Raw genomic sequence first — 26,313 nt, forward strand, 5'->3', positions numbered from 1 at the left:
ATGAGTTTAAACATTACGTTAATCTGCGCAGCTCCGGTTAACATAATCCACGTGGTGTTGGTAGGAGCATCTTTCTCCACATAAATCCAAATATAATAACATGATGCACAGTTCCCTGTTTATCGCCGCGCACCACTGGGTTCTCTGTTACTGCGTTACTTGTCTCCGCCGTGGTGCAACTGGAACAAATTCCCACATGCCGCCCTGAAAATAAAGTGATTCTTATTCTGAAACCAATAAGACAAAACTCTGACATCAGTACCTTACAAATAGGTTAACACCTCCAGAACTAGAATAAAACAAATAGACCAACATCTTCACCACTCTAATAAATCACAAACACCTCCAGTACCCTGAGAGGATGTGGAGGGAACACACACACACACAGGAAAGTAATAAGAGTAAAATAGTGTAATATAAAATCGAAAAATTCTCACTTGCAGTTTTCCACATAAAAGGCGTCTAGCCATGGGGGTCGGTTCATTTATCAGCCGGCTGGTCTATAAGTTCACGCCTCAGTGGGCCGCACTACTATTTATGAGGTGGGTTTTCTATGAAGAGCTGCATTGATTTTGAATAGTTTAAGTTGATGAATGTGTGGATATAATTTATTAAGGCAGCAGGCTGGGAGATTAATGCTCGGTTATTGTTTATTACAGTGGAGAGAGGAGTAGAAGAGGTGGAGCATAAACACCTCCATCACACACACACACACACACACACACACACACACACACACACACACACACACACACACACACACACACACACACACACACACACACACACACACACACACACACACACACACACACACACAAACAAGTATGTGAATATGCAACTCAAATATTTGCACACACAAGCATTTGCAAATATGATCTTATATACATTAATTACCTATTGTTATTCTATCATGAACGTGAACTTCAGACAACCTGCAGCTCACAGTTTGAATGTTTAAAACCAGCTCTGAAGTAAATCTGAGACTAATTCTCACTGCAGCCAAAGTAGAAAAGCAGAACAGGAAAAACAGTCGCACAACACAAAAACTCTAATATGTATGGCACAAAAATATGCACACACACTTGGATCACATTTATATCAGTATTAGCAGTGTAAACAAAAAACGCAGTCCCCTCATTCATGTCAATGAGACCTCTGCACCCGTACAGGGAGGATCGCGACGCAGAAGTCCTCCCAGACCGAATGTAAATAGACTGAAAGTGTGCAGTGACGTCCCGGCACATATAGCTCAAAGAACAAAGTCCAAAAAGCTCTGCAGGAGAACCTTATCTTTCCTGACATGGCCAAAGAGGTTCTGGGTCAATCTACATGCTGTTAATCATGGATCCCCCTGATCTCTCAGTTAAGTTCAAACTTAATGAGCATCACCATTATTAAGTCACATTTCCCCATGAGTCTCCCTTTTTTATTCAGTTCAAGATAATACGTCGTTGGCTTTTCAGCCTGTAGTCGCACTCTGTCGCACTTTTGTTTATTTCCTGTTCTTCACAGTGCATAAAGGGCCTTGTGTATTATCATACTAGTTTTGGTGAAATTAATTTGAGTGGCTCAAAAATTTAAAAAAATGTGGGTTTGTGACATGATGACTCGGAAAAATGTGAGTCCGAAACTGAGCAAGACTGGCGCTGAAGGGCGTTCAGTTTTCTGGGCTGTAAAGACAATGTGAATTATCAGTTGGAAGTATTTTAATAGAATTAAACTCAACGGAACTAAACTGTGTTGAATTGAACTGCTCGAACATAAACAATTGTTAATGTTTTATTTAATTTAAGCAGCGTAATTCAACAGTTTACCTTGTTGCCATCGAAGTACCAAAAGAATGTTGGCATATTTTTCTGGTAAAATTACATCTCAAAGTAGTAAAAAGGAAAAAGTCAAACTCATGAATTATGAATCTCAAACAAGAAGTTACCCAAAACCATCACATGTAAACCAACTCAGTCATCGTCAAGTACAGTTCTCTTTTTGGTCTGAATGCCCAGTTGGACTTGTGGTTTTGCACAGATTTGTCCTAAAGCACCCAAAATGCAGCAAAAAATAAGTTAGAAGTTTAAGATGTGAGCAATATTTGGTGAATATTTTCAGTGCCTTTTAATTAATGAGCATTGTCCAATTGCACAGAGCAATAAGTGCCATCTTCAAATGTCCATTTAAAAAAAAAAAAAACAATAAAAAATTCAATGATATCAACAGAAGAACTAAAGTTGCTGCAAAAGAAAATATTTTGCATTTTTGCTCGAAAATGACTTATTCCATAGTCGGTCAAATATACAAATTGAATAATCTGCTGAGTAATATAGATTTATCATCTGATTATTTCACCCTTTCACTTATGCTCTGTGCAGCCCCCTGAGCAACATCTATCTCTCTCGGTGGCTGTTATTCGGTCGGACTGTTACAGCGTGTTGACAGCACAGACGGTCAGATATGTTCAGAGTCAACACTGAGACAAGCTACAAAAACACAGAAGAGACTCGTCGTTTGGGTTCACAGTCAAGCTAATAATTTTGTGTTTGGACGGGCGATGAGAGTAGAACTGGCTGCCATGTTGTTCACACTGAGCTTCGCCTGTGTGTGTGTGTGTGTGTGTGTGTGTGTGTGTGTGTGTGTGTGTGTGTGTGTGTGTGTGTGTGTGTGTGTGTGTGTGTGTGTGTGTGTGTGTGTGTGTGTGTGTGTGTGTGTGTTAGTGTGTGTCAGATCTATAAAATTAGTCATTTTCAACATGTCTGTGAAATGCTGTTCAGGACAATAAACCTCGCGTCGCCTTTCAACACAACACGCGGTTAAAACAACAGAGTCAGCGTCAACATGTCGGGGTGTCCGCACCTTTAATGTACAAGCTGACGAAAGAGGATGAATATGTGCGAGACCCAAACTGCCGCTGCACGACACAGACTTACATGGGAATGAAATATCTTGGCCCATGTACATGTTTTTATGTCATCGCAGAGAGGTCAGAGGTCAACAAGGTAGCCAGGAGTAGGGGGAAAGCAAGGAGGGGTTGGGGGGTGGAGTTGTTGCAGGGTTTTAACATGCTGCCCACAGACTGTTGGAAAAACCATTAACATCCCAGAAAAAATAAAAAGTGAAAATGTTAATGCGTCATTTAGTCGACCATGTGTGGCAAAGTGGAAACTCCAAATGACGACGAAAACAACTTACTGACTTCTGAACTCCAAAGCAAACAGAGAGCTAAATGGACTTAGTGTGCCCACCATCTCCTGCACACACAAAGGACTGTGTGCAGCAACTTTTTCTTCTTACTTCAAAGGAAAGGCCTCCGTAAGTGAAGCCCAATGCAACATTATAACTGAAGTTTGGAGCATCATCACATCCTTTAAACTATATCATGAGCTTAGATTACAAACTAAATCAAGTTTTGTTAATAGTATTGTGTAGTAATCTAAACTACAAATAAAACCATTGCTGACACTATTAAAAATATATATTTTAACAATTATTTTGTAATTTGATTTTGTCTTTTTTTTTTAATTATACAAAAGTGACTGTATTCCTTTAATCAAAACAAAGGCTGACACAGAGACTGTTTTAAAATTCAATTCATTATTTACATTTAACAAAAAAAACTAGCTACAAAAAATTTGCTTGACAGATGAACTTTTTTAGAATCAGATTACCTTTTTAATACTGTGATCTAACTCACTTTGCCTTGTTTCAAGACATTGACCTGCATTTCTAGAAAATGATAAAACTGTTTTTCTAATCAACAAAGCTAACATACCAAAGTCATTATTTATTGCTGAGAAGTACGATATGGGCCTCATATAATTTATAAGTTATCCAAAAACTTGCAAAACCACAACATTGCATGTTAAGTGAAATGAAAACCCTAAATGTCAATATAATGTGTAAAAGTAAGAAATAAATATCATTTCTTGATGTGTACAAATGTTTTCTATTAAGACTCCAAACTGCTGTTGTTATAAGCTGTTTGGCTCTGTAACGACTGGAAAATGGAGATTCTGGAAAATGTAGGTTATCATTAAGTGAAGAAGAACCAACACATTTTCACATTTCTAGATTTGTGTGTGTGTGTGTGTGTGTGTGTGTGTGTGTGTGTGTGTGTGTGTGTGTGTGTGTGTGTGTGTGTGCGTGCGTGTGCGTGTGCATGTGTGCGTGTGTGTGTGTGTGTGTGTGTGTGTGTGTGTGTGTGTGTGTGTGTGTGTGTGTGTGTGTGTGTGTGTGTGTGCGTGTGCATGTGCGTGTGCGTGCGCAGAGTGAAGTGTGTCGATTGACCCGTATGGATGCGGTCTAATCCATATGAAGTTATATCTGCGCTGTGAGGATGTCTCCTCCGTTTGCCTCATATGAAGACATCATTCCCCCGAGACCAGCAGCTATAAATCACTGCTCCCGCTTCGTCAATACACAATCAATGGCTCTCTCTCTCTCTCACACACACACACACACACACACACACACACACACACACACACACACACACACACACACACACACACACACACACACACACACACACACACACACACACACACACACACACACACACACACACACACACACACACACACACACACACACACACACACACACACAAATAAACTGTATGTATGTGAGCGGACATGCACACATCCAAGCAAAAAAAAATTCAAACGAGTTTTTCCTTCATCTACTGTTTTCCACCAACATCCGTCTCTCTTTGTGTTTCTTTCTACGTCTGTCTTTCTTTCTTTTGTATGGTATTGACTGACCTATTAAAGCAGAAAGCCCATAATAATGTCCGCTCATCAACGAGCTTTGCTCATCAAATGAGCCTGGAAAAAACAAAACAAAGCAAAAAGCCAATATCATGTCATTACAGATTGAGCCTTGTTTTATTTTTTTTTGTGGGGCTGTGTATTATGGGTAATGTAGTTAAAAATGAAAAACACAAGACAAATGATTTCATCTTTTGATATTTTCCAGTACATGAAAGATACTTCTACCAATTATAATGATTTGTTCTTGTTTAATCCAGCATTCACACTGTGCTCTCAGTTTATACAATAAAACTGCTTCTTGCTTCAGTCCTGCTTTTGTTTTTCAGAAGATGTAGAAATGATGACGCGCCAAGATTGCTAAAAAAAATCTTTCAGGGTGCAAAGTGTATTTGACCAAACTGCAGTAGAAAAATAATAATAAATACCGGCAATTATGGACATGCAAATGATGACATCTGATAGCCAGTAGTTGTTGCACATGCACTTCTAAAAATTTGCATTTTTAAAACTGGGAAAAACATTTAGACTCAATTCATTAAAATATTCACCCAAAATTATACTCCACTTTACATCCGCACATCATCACTGGCATTAAATATGTTAAAATCCACTCACGCACAGATGCCACACAAAGTAGGTTTTTTATTATAATGGCAACATGACAGATAAAAATAGGCTAGGAAGAAATTTCTACAAGCCCGTCCATCACGGCGATGGATCATTATCCTACGGCTACACACTGAACAAAGAAAAAAAAAAAAGCCATGTTTTAACACATCTGTGTGTCCAGCAGGGACAGCACACATCTGTGTTACTATTAAATGCAAAAATGTCTTCACTGCTGGGTGATAAATCTCCTAAATGTCCACTGTTTAGCAACACAGACAAACAGTCTTGTTTTAGTCTGACACTTAAACATTTTGAATTCATTGTGCTTTTTGAATTTTTCTCAGCTCACACAGCAGGAAGTGAGTCTTCACCAAAAACACAAGAGAATGCCGCATGTTGCATTTTAACCCCCATAAATCATAAATACTTTGATTTCTATAAAACATTTATGAGCATCATATTCTGCAGCAAGAGCAACGACTCATTTTTTAATGTCTGCTGTCAGATACAGTTACAGTTACTGTCCTGGAGAAGGTTTTCTATTTGATTCAACTCTAACAGGGCACACTACAGTCAAAAGGTATTGATGCTGTTGATTACCCATAATGCTCCTCTCACCTCAAAACTCCCACTGAGCTAAACATTTAGCCCGGCTCAGAAAACTGAACTAAAATCATTTAATTTGTCCTTGAGAAAGAGAAGTACATGAGATCCTTAAGTAATTCGGGCTCCATCACTCCGTTTTCAAAAATTTTGAGTTGATCCAATCTGTTAGTGTTTAAACTGAGGCCAAAAAGTGAGTTAATGTACCTGCCCTTCTCTGAAAAAACACTTTTTATTTGATATACCACAAGTCTTTTGTGATAGCAATGTGACTACAAACCAAACAGTGTATGAATGAATAACATTTATGAATAGAGTTTGACAATTTTTTTGACTAACTGGACTCAGCAGTCGTCATTACGAGCTCATTTTGGTGAAAAACTGATAATTGTTGACGAAGATCCAACGATAAATGTCAGACTGAGGTAAATCTGCTTCAGTTAACAATATTTTACCACAAAAATGTAGCTAGTGATGCATTAAGGTTCAGTGTTTAAAAGTAATTAGGGACTGCATCTGTGTGTGTGATTTAGATTGTCAGAAAAGTCTAGCTGAAAAATACAAAGAGAAAGACGAAGGCCTTGTCCACGCTCATGTAGGTATTTTACAAAACCAACATTTTCCCACTACATTATGCCCCCAAACACAAACACAAAGCACATCTCAGGTTACCAAAACAAAGATTCTTTCTTCAAAAGTTCAGATTTTTCGAAACTCTGGTTATGAGCATTTAGCTCAAACAACAACAACAACACTGGCAGATATATGCCAGTTTCTTCAAGTTTAGTTAACTCAGCAATTGCAAATTTACAACTTAATGAAGAAATAATTCACTACTACTGCTATTGTTTCTACCACTATAGGAGGATGAAATCATTATGCATGCTCGATGTATGCATGTAGAGTTGTAGACTTTATCACCACCTCCTGACTCGGCATGCTTATTTAAGCGGTTGTAGTTGTTTACCTGTTCTCATATGTTCAATTGTGACTTTTTTTAATTTATTTAATACACTTACAAAAACATCCTTATCAGCAAAGAGAACGTCTAAATGTATTCATTACTGCTGATGTTGTGTAGGAACCCATACCCTCATGTTTTCATTTCTATGAGATTAAGGAGGTAAAGGATGCATTTGTGTTTTGTTTTTTATGAGATATATAACGCTTAATCACCTCGTTTTACCCCAACAAGTTCAGTCATATTTGTGTCTTGCTTCTACGTGCCCCCCCCCCTATTCTACATTATCGTGGTATTCATTAAATCAACATAATGTGAACCAGAATTCATGCCCAAGTGCTGCTTTTTACTATTCAAACCTTAAACCATGAAGTGAGAGTATATAGTCTCTATGAAAGAAACGTATCAAAGTATAGGAAAACATGCATTGTTAGTAAGCTCAGGATTTTTCAGTTTTTCCATTGAGAGTAAAACATGTGAACATGCCCCATTACCCACGAGCATATTATTACAGTGCTAACATGACTAATAAAGAATGTTAAATACTTAACTGTATCGCTGGCAAAACTGAACAACCATCTGCTAGATGCCAAACAACAAATGACAGAAATGAGCATTTAATTCCTCAGTCGGGCTCTGTGATGATACACACTTTCAATCAGCTCTAAACGTTCTGTTCTCCGATATACAAGCGTGATTATATCCATATACAGATACATGCCTTATTCCTAAACAACATCAGCCATCAGAAATAAGACCTGAATTGTGAACACTGGAGATCAAAGTGCGAAGCAAAAATACCCCATTTACTCTAAAAGCACTAATGACTCTTTTAAACACTAGCGCAATAAACACATCAATCATAAAAGCAGTGGTTATTAATTCAATTCATTGCTGTGGTTTATACTGCATTGCTTTTGTAATATGTCAAACCTCTTAAGTGGAAACACAGGCCATTTATGTTCAGATTTTTTTCCTGATTCATCACTCATCGCTATCACGAAACTTAAACAGTATGCTGCATCCCGACACCAGTTTAAAACTGAATCAAAAGCGCTTCCAAGGCCTCATTGACATAAACAAACTGCCCCTCTGATGATGGATTCTGTTGAAATGACAGAAGGAAAAATGACACACCAGAAGAAAAAGTTCAGAAAAAGAAACAGTCAGCAGAAAAAAACCTAAAAGAGATGGAGGTGAGAGGAGGTGTGTGGTGGGTTGTTTTTTTTAGGCTGATATAAAGCGCCATCAGTCTTCAGTTCCAAATGTTCCCATCAAGTAAACATCAATAAATATGTATGAAGGGAAAGAGGAGGAGCAAAGAGAGAAGGGGAGAGAGTTGTTAGGAAAATCCAGAAGAGAGAAGTGAATGGTGGACAAACCAGCTGCTTTTATTCACAGAGACATCTGAAAAGATGATAACCAGAAGGGTGACTGAAGTAAAACATAAAATACGAGTCAGGTTGTGTTCAATCACAAGAATCCAAAATAATTTTAGTTTCGTTGCCATAGTCTGTGAAGTCTACTGAGGAATACAAAAAAAAACATTATTCTCTGACATTTTGGGAAACAGTGTTGTGACAGTTGTGTCTAACATACTGCTCCAAAATCTCTTGACCATCAACCATCTAAAAGAAGCCTAAAACCTTCTTAAGAACTGTGAGAACCCTTTAAAAAATAAAAACTCACTTTAAAGACCTAACTGAGCTATATGTTGCTGGAACCTGCTCAATGGCAGCTAGAACCATCTACAGAACCTCCTCGATGACCACAAGAACCAACTAGAAGATTCGCAGACCCGCTTCTGTGACTGCTAGAACAACCTCAAACACTATTTACCAACCGTTCCACCGTGAACATTATCGATGACCACATGAGCAACTAACGGACCTCTGGAACGTCCTCAAGTACCGCAAAGAGCCCCTAGAGAACTTCTTAGACCTACTTAATTACCACTAAAACCACCCAGGACTTCAAGGACCCTCTCAGTGACCACAACAGCCAACTAAAGGTGACCCCAGAACTGCTCGAGATGAACCACTGAAACGGGAACTTCCTGTGCAATTATTGACTCATAGCACCTGATCAAAATATTTTCATTCCGATCAAACTTTTCCAAAAGTCATTTTTCCCTGTGTGCAACCCATATCGTTTGTAACATGTCTACTCTCACTCATTCATGTCTTGTTTTAATTTTTCACACATCTGTGCGTAACAACCCTTACAAAGTGTCCAAAAAAACATTTCTGGATTACTGAAGCCATATGAAAGTTAGAAACTCAGCAGTATGTCGTGTAGCTTGTATTTGTGGCTTCTTAACCCGAACAGCCTGAGACTAAGGAAGTCTTCCATTGTTGGACAACATGTCTGTGGATTCACTCGTGCTCACAATGTTGCTAAACTGCAACTGCATTTTAGAAGCACCACAGGCCTGTTAATCAAACAGACAGCCCCGCCAAAAACAAGGACATTTGAAGCTTATTTTCGAATTCATGGTGGGTTATTTTCAGGGAACTATTAAGAAGGAGCAACTTTAGCTTATAACACTGAGATAACTGATAATTTTTTGAGAGAGGTTGAATGGGAGTCTATGGAGCTGGAGGCTTTCTGGAGCCGACTTCTAGTGGCACCCGGTGGTATCGCAGCTTAAGGCACTTTTGCATCGGCCTAATTTTTCAGATCTGGAACCTACGTCCACTTTTATTGATTATAAATGTTTATTTATCTGACCAGCCAATTCAGACAGTAATATTTGTGGTGCTCAGCTCTGCCCTCCTCCTACAGTTTTCCAACTTTTTGCCTATTCTATTATAATTCATTTTTAATTTGCAGCATTTTGAAACAACACTCTGGTTGTAATACTGTACATTATATACTTTCTTTCTGTTGCCCTGAGGGGTTCTTCTTGCTGCAGCAGAAAAAATAAGTCTGGTGCTCTGACAACATGACGATCACATTGGCGGCTCAACAACAAACCATATGAATCATCTGTGGTTGGGGGCATAGGGAATGACAAACAAAAGAAAGGAAGTTAAAACATGGGTGAGAACATTGGCTTTTTCTAAAGGTGACAATGGACATCCTGGTCTAACTGTAGTCCACAGGACTGTGAGGTACAGTGTGGCCTTGGAGCTCCTGGACTCTGTTCTGTTTGGCTTGTTCAGCTGAATTTTATCTGCTTCTCTGTCCCATAAAACCTTCCTATTGACAGGCAGCTCCACATCGACCCTCAATCCCTCCTCCATATCCACTCCACATTTTTCTTCCCTATGAGTATTAGTTTATTGAATAAGTGGCATCTGTTTTCCTGGCCCCGTCACCGTAAGGCGAGGTATTTCTCACTGACGCACAGCGCTGATTTATACGCTGGTCTGACAATCCCCACAAAAAATAAAGCTAAGCAAAAAATTTCCAATACATCCTCCATCCCCTCAACACACACACAAACATGCACACCTCCTCTTCCTCCATCCATGCAGTATATAATTAACTTGGCAGATGTTGTACACACTCAAACACTTTTACACTCTCTTCACTCTCCACAAACTCCCACTTTCTGTCACATGCAGATGGTGAGATGATGGGACATTCATTCATTCATTAATTACTAACAAAGTGTCCCATTTGCCGGCTTCGTCTGGAAAAACAGCAACAACGGTTTGAGAAAAATCGATTCATGTCATGTTCTTAATGTTTCACCCGTACAAAGTATTCCAAGCAATATTGCAAAAGACAGTGATGCTGTAGAAATTGTATTGACGCTTCCCACCCATAAGGAAAAGGGAAGGGAAAACGTGTTTTTTTATTCTCTTTTGAGCCATCAGAAGTTACAGGAAACAACCTAGATACGTTTAATTTTTTTTCCCTTTATGCTTTCTTGTCAGTGAAAATCTTCATATCAAAAGTTCAATTTGTCCATCGAAGCTCTCAAACAGCTTGTGTAAATCTGAGTCTGAACGTTTTGTATTATTCAGTCATATTAAGCTATTATGGCTACAACACAATTGCTTGATATACAACTTTTATGAGCTATAAAGAAAAGTGTCAATACTATTTTGAGATTGTAAGATTCTTCAATCAATGCCAACCTCACGCTTAAGAGAACACATGTTTGCAATAGTCTATGTAGTAGGTTTATTCTGCATTAAAGAGGACTCGAGACCAATCATTAAACATAGATGCTGTCCTACCTGTCGGGATTCTGCGGACAGACGTGCATCTGCAGCAGGATTCTCTGGGTGAAGGTTTTGAAGCACTGCCCACACTTCCACAGGTGCCAGTCGCTGAAATCGCTGCTCAGCTGACTGGTCGAGGTCGGACTGGCGAGGACTCGTTGGTTCTTTGACCCTAACTGACCATAACTGGTGTCCGACTGAACCCCAACGCCAACCTTATCCAGCAGGGAGAAACTCCGAGGGCAGGGAGTGTGGGGGAAAACCATGGAACGTATGTGGGTGGTGGAGGGGGTGGAGGAGGAAGATGATGAAGAGGAGGAGGAGGGTTTGCCGTTTTTGCTGAAGGATTGGAGGGACTCCTGTCTGGTCATGGCCTCCACCACTGTAGCTGGAACATTTACTGGAGACAAAAACATACAGAAATAATTTGATTATGCAGGTTTTTGGGTGTTTTAGAATAATTTCATCAGACAGGGAAAAAATATAACTGCTTTCATACTTCACATAGATTGTGATAAACCCATGATGAAGGCTAGCCACTCGCATGCTAACCAAGACAGACTAGTTCAACCTTAAGCCAGTAAGTCAAACAATCAATCACATCATCTTACAGCTAGGAAATACCTGTTCTTAATTCCTGGTGAATCTTCATTTGCACCTTTCTTGTAACTCAACTCATTTTATCATTGTGGTAATGGAGAATGGTTAACAACAAAAAGCAGGAGAGTGCTATTTGTCTATAGTGGTTAGTCGTAGCACCAGGTACACTGGGTGAAATGAGAGTGGCGGTTGCAGAGTCTCTTGGTTTTTATCTATATAGGTTAGAGCAGCCTCTCTGCTGCCCAGCATCATAGTTTTGCTTATTTTTTCATGAGTGAAGCACCAGAAATAGACCACGAAAAGATGTGTTGATAGTAACACTGACATTTTGTGTCACCACATTAATACCTGTGCTATTTCTATTTGTACTGCAACTCAAACATCATGGAATAATATCATTAGTACTATGACAGTTACCATTGCTACCATGATTACTATTGGCCTACTGTTAGGATTACTAGTACTAGAAGTATTACAGCTACATTAATACCACAACTGATTACCACTGCTTGTGTAGCACTTGCCAAGACTGATGCGACCAGTGTTTGTAACATGGTGAAGCTGCACTTTATTGTTCTTAAGGTAAATCAATCAATCAGTACATTATTGTTACCGGATGTGTACGGAGCGAGCGGTGGATCTGACTGATCCGATTTGAAACCCGGCGATACCACGTCCCACCCACCGACAGGTGTAACCTGACTGCACGCCAGGCCTGTCAGTCAAACAGACACCCCCCATGAAAACACAGCTTTTTGAAGCTTATTTTGTTGTTAATGACAGATTATTTTCAGATGGACTGCCAGAAAACTAATAAGAAGAAGCGGCTTTAAGCTAAAAACACTGACATAACTGCTGGAGACATTCTATTGACTGAGAATTTAATGAGACTAATTGAATGGGAGTCTATGGAGCCGGAGGCTTTTTGGAGCCGACCTCTAGGTAGGTAGGGAGGTAGCTACTTTATTAATCCCCAAGGGGACATTTTTTCGTGACAGCAGCATACAGGAAGCAATAAAATAATAATAGAATAAGTGGCACTCGGTGGTATTGCAGCTTAAGGCACTTCAGCATATCCCTCATTTTTCACACCCAGAAGCTACGAACACTTTATATACAGTCTATGTGTAAATCATTTTGAATTCATCCATTGTGTATTGTATTTGTGAATTTTCTGTGCAGTGCTTAATTGTAATTTACAATTGTATTCATTTCATTTAGATTTAGCAAACAATCTGGACACAGAAGCTACCAGATAAATAGACCAGATACATAAGATGAACAGATTTAGGATAAAGTATTGCTGGCAAATAAAACAGTCAAGTACAATGACATTAACAGGAAAAAAAAATACATTATATAAAAGTGTGTAAATTCGATTTTGGATAAACCAGCTGCTGCCAGCTGTCCTCACTTGACCCAGAAGTCAGCTGTGTTCTGTTGCGTGGTATGTGTGGTATCCATAACCCTTCATTATATTTGAAATTACATTAAGAGGGCTTGTCTTACTTTAACTCGCTGTGGATGGTTCCTCTTTAATTCTGTAAAACGAATTTGCTTGGAAAAACTGGGCCTGTGGACGGGCAGGAAATCAATCTTCATGCACTTCGACATCGGAGAGAGAATTTGTTTTGTATCCTAGCAGGAAATGCTGGCTAAAACAAGGATTGTGAGCTTTCCCAACTTGAAACAAACCTTTTTGAATTTCCTGAAGTTAGCCATATGTTAACCACGGTAGCAAATTAGAAGATCCTCATAGAGGGTCATTTTAAAAATCGCAAAGTTTGACGTTTAGTAAAGATGATGTGTGGAGAGTTACTGAACTGCACCACCTCTTTGGGACCATACTCCTTTTCTTGTATCATTAAGAACACATCATGCACTAATCTCACCATTTGTCTTCTGTATTTCTTTATGTCCTATTCTCTTCATTATTCTACTTTAAGTAAATAAACAGCCTCTGTCTAACTTTGTTGTGCTGTAGCCCTGCAGTCCGCTCTTCATAACCGTTATCCCTCCCTCATCTGCTCACCTCTGCCATCAGACCACCAGGCTCCATTGATCCTCTAATAACCTTATGAGGAGATAATTATACCATTTGTAAGTCGCCTGACTGCGCTATTGATGCCCGTATTATGCGCTGCTCGCCCATACTTAATTCATTTTGCTACAAACATCGCATATACAAAAAATGCAAGTCAATACGGTTTGGGATACGTATGAAATGCATCATCAAAATGGGAAAATTATGCAGATGCAATTTACAGCATTGCAGAGTCTGTTCTTTTCTTTCTCACTAAGCGGTGTGTTCTCTCAGTTTCCAGCCACATTTTAACACTCCTCCTTCTCTTCCTCTTCTTCGTTATGAGAACCATAAAACAACTGTATGATTCTCTTTTTCTTTTTTGCTAGTTTGACATTACATACATTACATTCATTAACATTCGAAAATATAATCTAACAGCTCCGCAGAACACACAGAATTGATCCACAAATTATTTGAGGAATGTGTAATGGACCTGAACAATGGAAAACATGAACTGCAGTGTTCCCAAAACCATAAGATTCATTTGAAAATTGAAAGTTCCATGATGTTATGGGGCTCCATTTTCAGCAATGCAGGCCGGCACAAATGCGTGTCTAAGTTCTGTGCACTGGGAGCACATGTAGGTGTAGTCAACTTTTTTGGTACTTTGGTGAACACAAACAAAAGTTTATCCCTGGCACATAAAGTAGCAGGAAATACTAATTAGAAGGTGTGGCACAGCCAACTTTAACCACGACCAATCAAATCAGCTTCTCTCGTTCTCTTTAAAACCGCTGTGGCGCATTTGGTCCTTTTTGCTGAAGAAGGAGCAGACTGGCACTATCGGCCAAAACTTCATGCAGGACATGACATACTTGTCCAGGAGGTTCAGGCTCGTAATCACCGAATTTATGGTACTTTGAGTCGGCCTCCATGGGCTGATGATATTAAATTGGCTTGCAAAGAGATAACTAATATTGTAAATGCCTTTTCCCCTGGCATCATTAGAGCCCCTAGGAAGAGATTCAATGACATAAGAAGTGCCAAACAAAAACTTAAAACAAATGAAGAAACAAAAAGACTGGGTAAAAAGTCCTTTAAATTTTAATTGCAATTCCTCTGTTGTCAACCCAAGTTGCCTTTTATATTTTATGGCTGAGATTGGCTACTGTGTCATGATGTGTGCCAATTGCCTCATTTATACCCAATTCAACAGACAAAAGTTAGCTCTATTTTATATATTTTAAATGACAAACGGAATCAGGGTTCAAAAAAATCTTTCTTTGCTTATTCATGTAAGTGGGATGAAATACGTCCATCCACCAAACAAGAGATTTTGTTTAGGCCTGTTCATGTACGTTCCCTTGAACTATATTCTCCTGTTCTCTGCTCTCCTCCAACTGTCCCTCAGACTTCGTTGTGAGTCGACTCGTCTCCTTCCCTTTCCTCCTCTATTCTCCCTTTTCTCCTTTCTCCTCTCCTCATGCACTTTTTCCTAAGCTAAGATGCTGGTTCCATAAAATGTCTGTCCTTTATAGTCACCCATTCAAAAAGCATCGTCTTTTTTTCCCCCTAAAAGTAATTTTGACGTCACTCACTAAGTTCAAACCTGAACAGTGTGCCGGTGGTTATTTTAAAAATAGTTTAATAATCAAGTCGATTTGAAGCTTCAAAGAGAGGTATGTTGGGGCATGACTGGCGTGATTAGGAACCAGGTGATTGACAGTAAAACAACCAGTCACAGCAGTGCCGAGTACGTCCCTCCGGCTGATCCAATCTCGCACCAACTATTTGGAAGGTCGTAGCTCCAACTGACATAATATAAAAACCATAAAACAGTTCTTCACGAATCAATTCACCTCCAATGCAAACAAATGTGTGACATCATTACTTTTTCCCTTTTATCTTTTTGTGCAGTCTATAACTTTCTTCCATCTTTTCCTCGCCTTCATCTCTCCTGTGTTCTTTCCTACTTTCTTCTCCTCCCTTCTTCCTCTTTTAGCATATGTTCTTAAAAAAACACAAGTAATCTGCACATTACTGCTGCTTCTTACTTAAGTATTAAAAGGAGAAGGGGTTGAAGAAAGAAAAAGAAATGCGAAGGATGAGGAGAAGAAGAAGAAGGGACGGCGGATGGAGGAAAGAGGAGGAAAAGTGAAGAGAAGAGAAGAGAAGAGAAGAGAAGAGAAGAGAAGAGAAGAGAAGAGAAGAGAAGAGAAGAGAAGAGAAGAGAAGAGAAGAGAAGAGAAGAGAAGAGAAGAGAAGAGAAGAGAAGAGAAGAGAAGAGAAGAGAAGAGAAGAGAAGAGAAGAGAAGAGAAAGGAACGTCTTTTGGAGATCTTTCCTTGTCTGTCGGTGCACATGTTGTTGTTGTTAGGCGGCGGCCGGGCTGCTGAGCGTCAAGCCGACAGGCCGTGATTGAATGGAACGTGCATGAGTAAACAACCACGGGCTGTATGTGCTTTGATAGTGTGCGTTTGGAGGGTGTGTGTTGTTTTTCTTTATTGTGTGTTGGGGCGGGCACTTCGACTTTCTGTTCGTCTGCGGCCGAGTGTATAAGTGATGGTATGCACATGTATAGGGGGAAATGTGTGTTTGATGTAATGTGTGTGGTTGTTGTGCGTCTTTGTATATTTTCGGTTTACTTACATTAATGAACCCCTCTACTGTATCCTCACAGAAACCGCCCGGGTCACGTTTTTCTGTCGTCTGTGTCATGCACATGTCGACAGAACAGATATGCTCTCATTTCATCTGCCCATCTGTCATTACAACATCACGTTTTACTTATATTATACGCCTGAAATCATGAGACAAACCATATTGGTACGCTTCCAGTCTGTTTTCCTGTGATCGCTTCCAAAACACAGGTGACTTTCTGCTCAATGCTGTGTCTGAATTTTCAATTCTTTAACCGTCCCTGTCCTCCACTTTTGTTGACCTAAAATCTTGTTGAACAGGAGAAAAAGATTGTGGGCCAGTCAAAATCCATGTCATTGAATGGAAGGCAAAGTTTTAATGTAAGTGTTTATTTTACGCAATAACTTCTGATGATTCTGTGGACACTAAGCCGATATGGACGGTCTACCAGACGAGTTGCCAGTGTTATCTGGTGAGCTGATAACTAAGGCCAGCTCTGGACAGCGTGGAGGCATTGAGAGGAAAGCTGAGGGGCTTTCATAAAAAAACATCTCTCACCTTCTTCATGCTGAGCCGAGGCAGCTCAGGACAACATTCAGCCCACACAGTCTCTTGTACCATAAGCTATCAGACTCCCAGTACTTCTTACCTTTACTAACCAAGACTCACAACCACCGACCAACTACAGTTAAACCATGACTTATTTTTAGTACAATAATTACTCAATTGTCATTTTTTATACAGCCGGTGTGGGATTTGCCAGCTTCACTGACAGATGCACTGTGGCATTTAAGAAGTTTCCATTTTTTTCTGCTAACACATTACACACAGAGCACCTAAATAATTCTGATAAATGCACACATCTACGTGGCACGGCGGCTGTACAATTCTGAATGTGCTCAGTCAGCGTTGGAAGTCGCAGTCCTGCTGTCTCCAGTGCAGAGTTTTCATGTCACATTCGTTCTCTGTGGGCAATCAGCAGATAGGGATGCCACGGAAAACCTAAACACACTTGGTAGCAAAAATGTCTTTAATTTGGAGCAGAGCTGCCATCTTTCAGTTTGTACAAAAGAAGCGTAATCTAATTTAACTTCATTTGTATGTGAACAAACTTTTTTCACTGAAGGGTGGAACAAAAGCAAATCCACCAGTATTTGTTTGCTCACTGCCAGTGTGTGTGTGTGTGTGTGTGTGTGTGTGTGTGTGTGTGTGTGTGTGTGTGTGTGTGTGTGTGTGTGTGTGTGTGTGTGTGTGTGTGTGTGTGTGTGTGTGTGTGTGTGTGTGTTGCATGTCCGTGTGTTTGTGTGTAGGAATGGATTTTGTACATCTGTACTCTTGAGGACCAAGCACATTCATTTGAATCATCTAAAACTGAGGATATTTTGGTAATTTTTATTGTTTTGAGTTTTGGTGAGTTGAAGCACAGGACTTTGTTTGGTTTTGTTTGTTGACATGTTTCATTCTTTAAGTGCTCTCATGTCAAACTGTGAGATCACCACATTTCCTTAGCCTACATATTACCACACGATAGAGAGATTTGTCAGTTGTCAACTACATTTATATCAATGAGGGTAATCTAAATAACAGAAACATCCCTCTTTAAATTTACAATAATGCAACAGGCATCTAACAACTAACTAAGTAATACAAATGTGTGCAGGACGTGACTGTGTGTGCAGAGACTGCCACAGTGCTCTGCCATGTAAAAGAAGTCGTTCCATCTCTAATACAAACCAGTTTGTGGCCAAACGCCTCTAATTTGCAACCAGCACGATCTCATTTTCACCGCGACTGTGAAAGACAAGCTCCAAATTCAATTCATTTCAATTTAGATTCCACAGATTAAAACTCCTTCTTCATGTTTTGTTCCCCCTAACCCTCCTCCCCAAAAAATACTCTCCATAATTGTATAAAAATGTCAAAGTTTGTTTTTCCCTGCAGGAAGTTACTGTCCAAGAAAAAAAACAAAAAACAGAAAAAAGGTTTGAATGGAAAACATATAAAGAGGCTGACTGAGCAGAAAACTAAAGTAGATGTAAGCAAAAACAAATTAGTGACAGAGAAAAAGAGGATGGACAGAGGAGGGAAAGGAAAAGGAGAAGAGTGACGTGGATGAAGAAAGAGGACCGGACAGAGAAAGAACAGAAACATAACGTGAACTGATTAACAGAGCGAGCCGTAAATACACAGCAAACTAGTTTTTAAATGGGAGTATTGTGTTGCGGAAAAGACTGCCACATCGCGGTTTGTCAGAAATCTTTCAACAAGTTGGAGTCACAAACTTTTGAAAGACAGCTTTATGGGAGGGGCTTTATAACCACAGAGCTAACAAACCTTTTAAAACTGTTTTTTTAAACAGACAAAGAAATAGAAGTCTGATTGGTGAGCAACTGAGTCACGATGATAAGGAATCATGAAGATTTATTTAAGTTATAAAACTTGACTGTTTTGTCAATCAACTACTATTTTTGACCAAAACGTATTAAAATTTGAATAATATTCAAAATTAATACTGAGAATACATTTACAAAAAAAAACCTAAAAACATGCTATGAAATCTTTTACAAGTCGAGGTAAAACTCAGATGACACCTTTCAGTCATTGTTTAAACCATTTTGACCGGAGACTTCTGTAACTGTAAAATAAATACGTTTGTTTAAAATCATCAAATTAGGTCGTGAGGTTTTCATAACTTAGCAGAAATATTTCAGTATGGGATGGATAATTCTGGAAGAAAGAGAGAGATTTAGCATCCTTAGTTTTATTCTACTGAAGGACAGAAGGGTAGACACCCGGAGAGTGTGGCGGTGAGTCGACACTCGGCCACAACGTGCCCACATTTGAGCAAATAAAAGACTTCTCCCGGCCTTGTTTTGACTGGCTGGGGTTGGTCAGACAAATAAATCACACACAAAGTAAAAAAAAAATGTTTTAAAGTTCGTTCACATCATTGTTTTTGTGGTGGGCCAAAGGATTTTTTTTTTTTCTAGACTAACAGCTTTAACGCTGTCTGTAATAACATTTGAGCAACGTCCAAAGAAAACGTCTGTTTGTAACTGCAGACAGACCGATTGGAGGGCAGAGAGGTTCAGCCGAGATATCAGAGTCACATTTACATCTGTGTCACTGTTCGCTGTCTTTAATTTACAAAACACGGCTGACAGAAGTGAACTCATCACCTTCTATGTACAGGATGACTTTTCGGTCACTTTAAACAGGTTTTCTGTTTAGCTTCTATGAATGTTTAATTTTCTCATCAAGGACACTTCAGCAGTCATCTGTTCTGGGAGTGAAAGCAGTGACCCAACACAGTTTTAGAAGAGAAAATCTTGTATAGCTTGTTGATTGGCACCCCCTAAAATCAAAGCTGATTATGAAAAAGGATGTTCATCCAACACAGGAGGCCAACAAGGCAGAAATAGAAGATCAGGATTGTTTTCTTACAGTTTTCGTCCTGAGCGATGCACTGCAGCGGGATGCCGAAGAAGGAGGTGTAGGAGTCGTTGTACCAAACCAGAAGCTCAGTTCCTCTGGGGATATCCATACATGCTCTGTAGAAGATACAGGACCTGCAAAAAAAACAAAACATAGATCCATTCAATTCGAAAAAAGTGCCAAACAAAATAGTTATTATTGTATGAAATCACACCAATGTGGAGCATTCTGAGAATATCTGAGGGGAACAAACTGAATATCCTGAAGATATTTCAGCAGTAATTTGGATCAAGGTGGTCTTCAAGTCATTCTGACAAAATCAATAAATAAAATTATGATTTCTTTGCTAGCAGCCATACGATTTTACTATCATATATATATTTAATCATATGGAGATGGTGACAGCAGCACCAAACACAGCATCTTGGATATTACGTTTTCTTTTCAATAAAATAATATTTTGACCTGTTAGTGGACGGAAGATCAGTGGTCAGTAAAATAATCAAGGATATCTGACAAGAGGGTGTTTGGATAACAATTTTGAACAAAGCAGCTGACCATCCGAAATCTCTACCTCAAAAAATAAAAAGCTGACTAACAGTCCTGAATGTGACAACCTGAGGTGGTTGGTGACTCTTTCTACAGGTCTGATTTTGGAAATGCCTTCCATCTGATAACAGCTTGATTTCACATCTAACCAAACCCAAATGATTAATGGGAAATATCTGGTGTCTCTCAAGTCTTTAGACCAACTAATGAGCATGCTGTTGTTCACACAGGGAGCCAGTGAACTGACGGTTCCAGGGTCACACCGCCACTAAAACAACACCTCATCCACCCAAAAACATCACTCTGACAACATGAGCGAAAACTTCACATTCAAAACCACATTTTTTCAAATCCAGCCAAGACTATTAGAAAACACTTTCCCACATGTTTTTCCCCACCGGGGCAGGAGGGTGTCAGACAGACCACATTTAAACTGAGAAGTCACAGGTTCAACACGACTCCCATGTTTATCTGCCAACATGCCTTTGAGCCAGAAAACTACTTTGTTTTTTACAGCTTGCGACAACCACTTAAAATGAAAAGTAATTATATTTAATCCAAACCGCTTTCTAATGCCCAGATAATTCAAAGCACACATTGGCTTTTCTTTGTTTGAGAAATGTTCTACAAATGAAGTTTGAGCTGACGTCGCTTAAACACCCCTTTATTCCACCAAAAGCCCAGTTTAGCCATATGACTGTTAAAGAAAATGCTTGAAACATTTCAGACACTGAGTCCAACATTAAATACAAACCTCCTCAATCAAGAAAGAAACATAAATTAAGAAAAAACAATTCATTGATATTAAGTAATTAATTTGAGTTAATTAAGTTAAATTGGTTCTGCGGGTAGGTGTTTCATCAGTCACAATCTAGACAACTTGTATTTCATCTGCCACAGTGACTCACAAGGCAAGAGGGGAAAACCAACCATGAAAACGAGAATTTGAGGAGGATAAATAGTAAATTAGAAAAAGACAAATAGACAGAATAATTAACGACAACAAGAAGTAAAGCCAAAGAAGAGGAAGAAAGAGGTGGAATGTCAACTGTGCAACATGATCTTTATTTAATTAAATCAAGAACCACCAAACTAAAATACTGAGAGGGAGAATTTGAAGGCAAGAAAGACTGAAAGAGAGAAAAAGTACATTTAAAGAGGTAGGCTGAAATCAAGCTCAGCGTAAATTCAATTGGGAAGACTGTCTTTATGTCTCAACACACCACATTCTCAATTCACTCTTACTCTGTCTCTCTTCCCGCTTCTTCGAATTGGAGTTTTTGGTAAATTTCACCATGATTTCAATCATTCCGTCAAATTTTAGAGCCTCTGAGCCTGGTTTTTGCTGTTAAAAAGCTTCTTTTTTTTCTTACAGATGTCGCTTAAGTAGGAATTGTTAAATTGTTGGGTTCCTTGCTATAATGTGTAAGGTTCTATGGTTCTAATGGTGACAGTATCAACACTTTATAATATTGTAATTCATTGCCACAAAACTTAAAATTACCCGAGCACAGGAAGACACCCAGACCTGTCTTTTTCTCTTTTTTGTTTGCATACTTGTACTGCAGTAGTGTACCACGGCCACTTAATATTATGCTCGCTAAGTCAACATGTACAGTTGGATTTGGCCTTTTAAAAAAAAGACTCAGACCGTTCATGCCCCAAGAAAACAAATACTTTTTACTGATATCTCACTCAACTGTCCTTTGACAACAAACATGCTCACATTTATGGTGTTTTATGTGTATACTGTATTAATTCTTTTACGATGTCTACCAAAGTTAAAGTACCTAAAATCCAAGGCAAAAACATTGTGAAATAATTTTATATTCCAGTGCAAAGAGGACTATTTCAGAAAAGTGTGAAAATGATAACACCATTTATTCAGTGATAGTTTTAGCCACAATAATCCTGTTAAGAAAACGTGATACTGGCACAAAATCATACAATGGAAATTGTGCGTTTTACTGTTAATAAGAGTAAGTAAGAGTACAGAGAGCCGTTAGTTCCGCCAGACGAGCCGAACTGAGACTGCTGAGGAGTTTTAGAAGTGTTTTACAATACATGTGTATTATTAATTCTTTCCACACCGTGAGACGGATCAGGACTGGGCTATAAATCAAACTTAGATAAAAAGGATAAAAAGAGAGAGGGTCGTGCAAACATGCAGTGGTTTGTATGTATTTAAAAAAAATAAATGTATGTGTTTAATACACACATGCTGCTCTGTTCAGGCGGGGCTGTGTTATAAATCAAACAAATCCAACAGGCTCTCAGGTAAGAAAAATAAAGGCCCCCGCTGCCTTACAGCAGCAGCTGGGCGAAGTTCAAAACTGTTCGTCTGGCCAAGCAGCGGGACACTATCGTCAGTTGTTTGATCTCTCTTCTCCTGTCTGTTTTCATATAAAGCAAAAATAACTTTTTAACCAGCTTTTGAATAGAAACATAGATGCTGCCTCATATGAACAGTGTGAGGTTGTACTGTAAATCAGACAACCCAAATATCTCACGAGGTGTAATAACAGGCCTACATTCATATAAACATGTTTATCTAAATCCGTCATGCTGACAAGAGTCATAAAGTCAGTCCATAGTCTTTAACAGGTGATTAGATCATCCTTAAGTAAATCAGAGCTGTAAAATCTAGCAAGTGACCTACATTTTTATTTGAGCCAGTGAGGATTTGTGGCTGGAGAAGAGACCCAAAGATCTGTTTCTAACTGAACGGAGTGTCCTGACTTCTGCCACGAGGTCATGTTATTTTTTTTGTTGCATAGCCAATATTCAATTTCCTGTTTTATTTTGATGCTCACCTTTCTTTTCATTTTACAAGTCTTTACTTCCTGCCCTCGGGTGCCTTCTCGGCAGTGTGACTGCATACCCCATTCAGATTGATGTGTATGTAGTCTGTAGGCTCCAGTCCTTCTGTACCAGTTCTTTGTTGTACCTTTGTGTCATCGTTCTAGCCGTGGATTCCCTAGCGTTTCCGCACTGCTCTGTGTAACCCTTCCTGTTTTTTTGATCGTTGCCTGTTTCTTAGTTTTTGATCTTGCCTTGCCACTTTTCCACTTGCCACTTCTGCATCCTTGCCTGCATTTTTGTTCTAGAACATTTTCAGTAAAGGACTTTTGTTTTTACTTTTGTCATCTGTGAATCGTCGATTGGAGTTATGTCATTCTTGTGCCCGTGTTAATCAGCTGACTCAGACCCAGTCTGAAGAAGCGAGGAAGGAGGCTTTTTCGATGAAGTGATCAGGGAGCTTTTTGTGCAACACGACAGCTTTTAAGCATTCATCAACAATCAGGTCCGTCGTCTTCCTAAACAAATTCGGTTGCTTAACTCTCATGTACTTCCTCTTGCCTTTTCGGCACCTCAGCCTCCACCTGTTGCTCCACCTGTGCCTCCTTCCCCCTGCACAGTCACCAGCCATGCCTCACCTCACCAGACCTGAACGATACTCTGGTGACTGCAAAGCCTTCCTGGTCTAGTAAGACCTTCCAATCCGAGCTGCAGGCGGCCCCATACCCAACAGAATGATCCAAGACCGCCTACTTCATCTCCCACCGCTCTGTCGGAGCTACAGCCTGGGCTATAGCAAAGTGGGTAAGAAACTCGCCCATATGTGCATCATTCTGTCATTGATTCTCTCCAAACGATAGTTGATGATGAGGAGGAAAGTGGTGTCTATGATAAAGAAGTAGATGATGAAGTATACCCTGAAGATAGTGCATCACAAATGGCAGTTGGTAACATCAAACCAGTAAAAAAAAAAAAAAAAAAAAAAAAAGGTTTCAGATTCTGTAATTTCTTAAACTGAAAGAAGCACATGAAAATAATAATAATCTGCCCACTAACATGCCTGTATCTGGAAGTAAAATTCCAACCCGGTCACAGCAATAGACAAAGCCACAAATAGTGAGGCCAAGACACAAAGACAATACTGACAGGCAACAGTGGGACAGAAGCAATATCACATTCTTCAAGTACTGTAAAATGAAATGCTGGTTAAGCAACCAGCTGAGCTAGCTACCAGTTAAAGATGTTGCAGAATTCAAAGGTGTCCCACTTGCCTTTAGATCACAGCTTTTGAACAAGCTATTGAAAAAAAGTGGAGCAAAAGGAAGTATCTTATTAACCAAATAGCAGGCAGTCTTTATCTGGAGAAAGAAGCCAATAATGATAATAATAATAATAATAATAATACATCTTTGTTGATAAATGATGACAGCACTCTAATTGAAGCCAGTATCGCAGGTGCTGGTAGAAACAGACTGTGTGTTATTAATTGTGCCAGTGAAAGTGAGATCTCGTGGATGGAAGGTTTATAGAGATGTAAGCTTTAATGGACCCCCAAAGTACAGCCATGTTCTTTATAATAATAATAATAAGAAGAATAAGAATAATAATAAGAATAATAACTTTATTTATATAGCACCTTTAAAAGAGTTTACAAAGTGCTCTACGGAGAAGCAAAGCATAGTCATACATAACGTCAATACCGGTAAACATTTAAGAAAACAGGAGGCAAAAAAGACCATACCATTAAGGTAATGAATACAACAAAACCAAACAAATAACCAAAACGAGCAAGTGGAATAGAAAACAAACAAATAAATAAATGAATAAAATAAACAAACAAAAACAGGGGAACAAAAGAACTGCATAAAAGGACATAAAAGGACGACATCTTTTAAAAGCAATTCTATAAAAATGTGTTTTAAGAAGTGATTTAAAAGAAGTCAATGATTCTGCAAGCCTTATCTCCTCAGCTAGGTCGTTCCAAGGTCGAGGGGCCCTAGTGGCAAAAGCACGGTCACCCTTTGACTTAAGCCCCGACTTTGGAACGGCCAGAAGGGCCCTACTAGAGGATCTAAGGTTGCGAGTTGGCTCATATGGGGCTAACATTTCAATACTGTAGCCAGACCCAGGCGGGCCTTAAAAGTGATCAACAAAATATTAAAATCAATTCTAAAACCAACTGGGAGCCAGTGGAGAGAGGCCAGAACTGGAGTAATGTGATGTCGTCTGTTACAACAGAAACTGAACATGAAAGGAAAACCGATCTTTTTGAGCACACAGAGATTAAACAGGTAGACAGAAGATGACTACCAGTTATGTGCTCTCAGACCTCAAAGCCTCCTTTCAGGATGTTACTGAGCCAAAACGCTCATCATTGAGGTTTCGTGAGAAACAAACAGCGATGATGTCAGACACCGATTCAACGTTCTACCAGGTCAGAGTTCCAGAATCAGATGTCGACCTGTTGGGATTTTTGTGGTGGTTGGACGGCAACCTAAGTGCACCTATAAAAAGTGTCAAATGGCAATGCACCTTTTTGGATGAAGAAGCAGTTACTTTGGTGAATAATCTTCAAGACTTGTGAGCTGAAGGAGGTTTTGACCTAATAAAATGGGAAGCAAGTCATAAAGTCATCAAGTCATCCATCCCAGTTGAGCATCGAGCAACAAGCTAAAGGACCTTGATCTCGTTAATGATGCCTTACCCACTAAACTAACCCTCAGTGTAAAGTGATGCACAGACATTGTAAACTCTATCTTGGTTTCTTGGCTTCCCTTGAACTTCCTACGAAGTTTCTTTTGAGAGATTTGTACAAAGAAAAACATGGGTGGGACAAAGACATGGATGGGACAAAGAAATCAGTGGTTGGCAAGCTGATCAATGGTTTAAGTGGCCAGAAGACTTCCACATAAACAGATGTGTTAAGCCCATTAGATTTGGAACCACAGTTGAAGCACGGTTGCATATTTATTTATTATCTACTGCAAGCAAGAATGCTTATAGTACAGCATCTTAAGTTGTGCTGGTAATAAAGCAAGTCAAATGCTGTTGTTTCTTCGTGATGGGGAAGAAAGACAAAAGGGTATTTTTGCAGCAGCACATGGAAAATGTTAAATCTTCTATGGAAAAAAAAAAATCACTGACTTTGGAA

The 26,313-nt window shown here is 39.3% G+C and overlaps 1 protein-coding gene across 1 annotated transcript in view; it reads right to left on the reverse strand.

Annotated features, from left to right (window-relative positions):
- The window catches only part of prdm6 (PR domain containing 6), an 86,646-nt gene that overhangs the window by 12,608 nt on the left and 47,725 nt on the right, over positions 1-26,313 (reverse strand). The window contains exons 5-6 of the mRNA XM_069706012.1: positions 19,824-19,948; positions 11,130-11,514 (exon numbers count right to left, since the gene is read on the reverse strand). Of these exons, the coding sequence (XP_069562113.1) occupies positions 11,130-11,514; positions 19,824-19,948 (510 nt within the window). The remainder of the gene's footprint in view (positions 1-11,129; positions 11,515-19,823; positions 19,949-26,313) is intronic.

Source organism: Brachyistius frenatus, unplaced genomic scaffold (assembly GCF_029030835.1).
Source record: "Brachyistius frenatus isolate BFR_SWC_R1_liver_20210118 unplaced genomic scaffold, ASM2903083v1 Contig_60, whole genome shotgun sequence".
In the NCBI taxonomy this organism is placed as follows: Eukaryota; Metazoa; Chordata; class Actinopteri; family Embiotocidae; genus Brachyistius; species Brachyistius frenatus.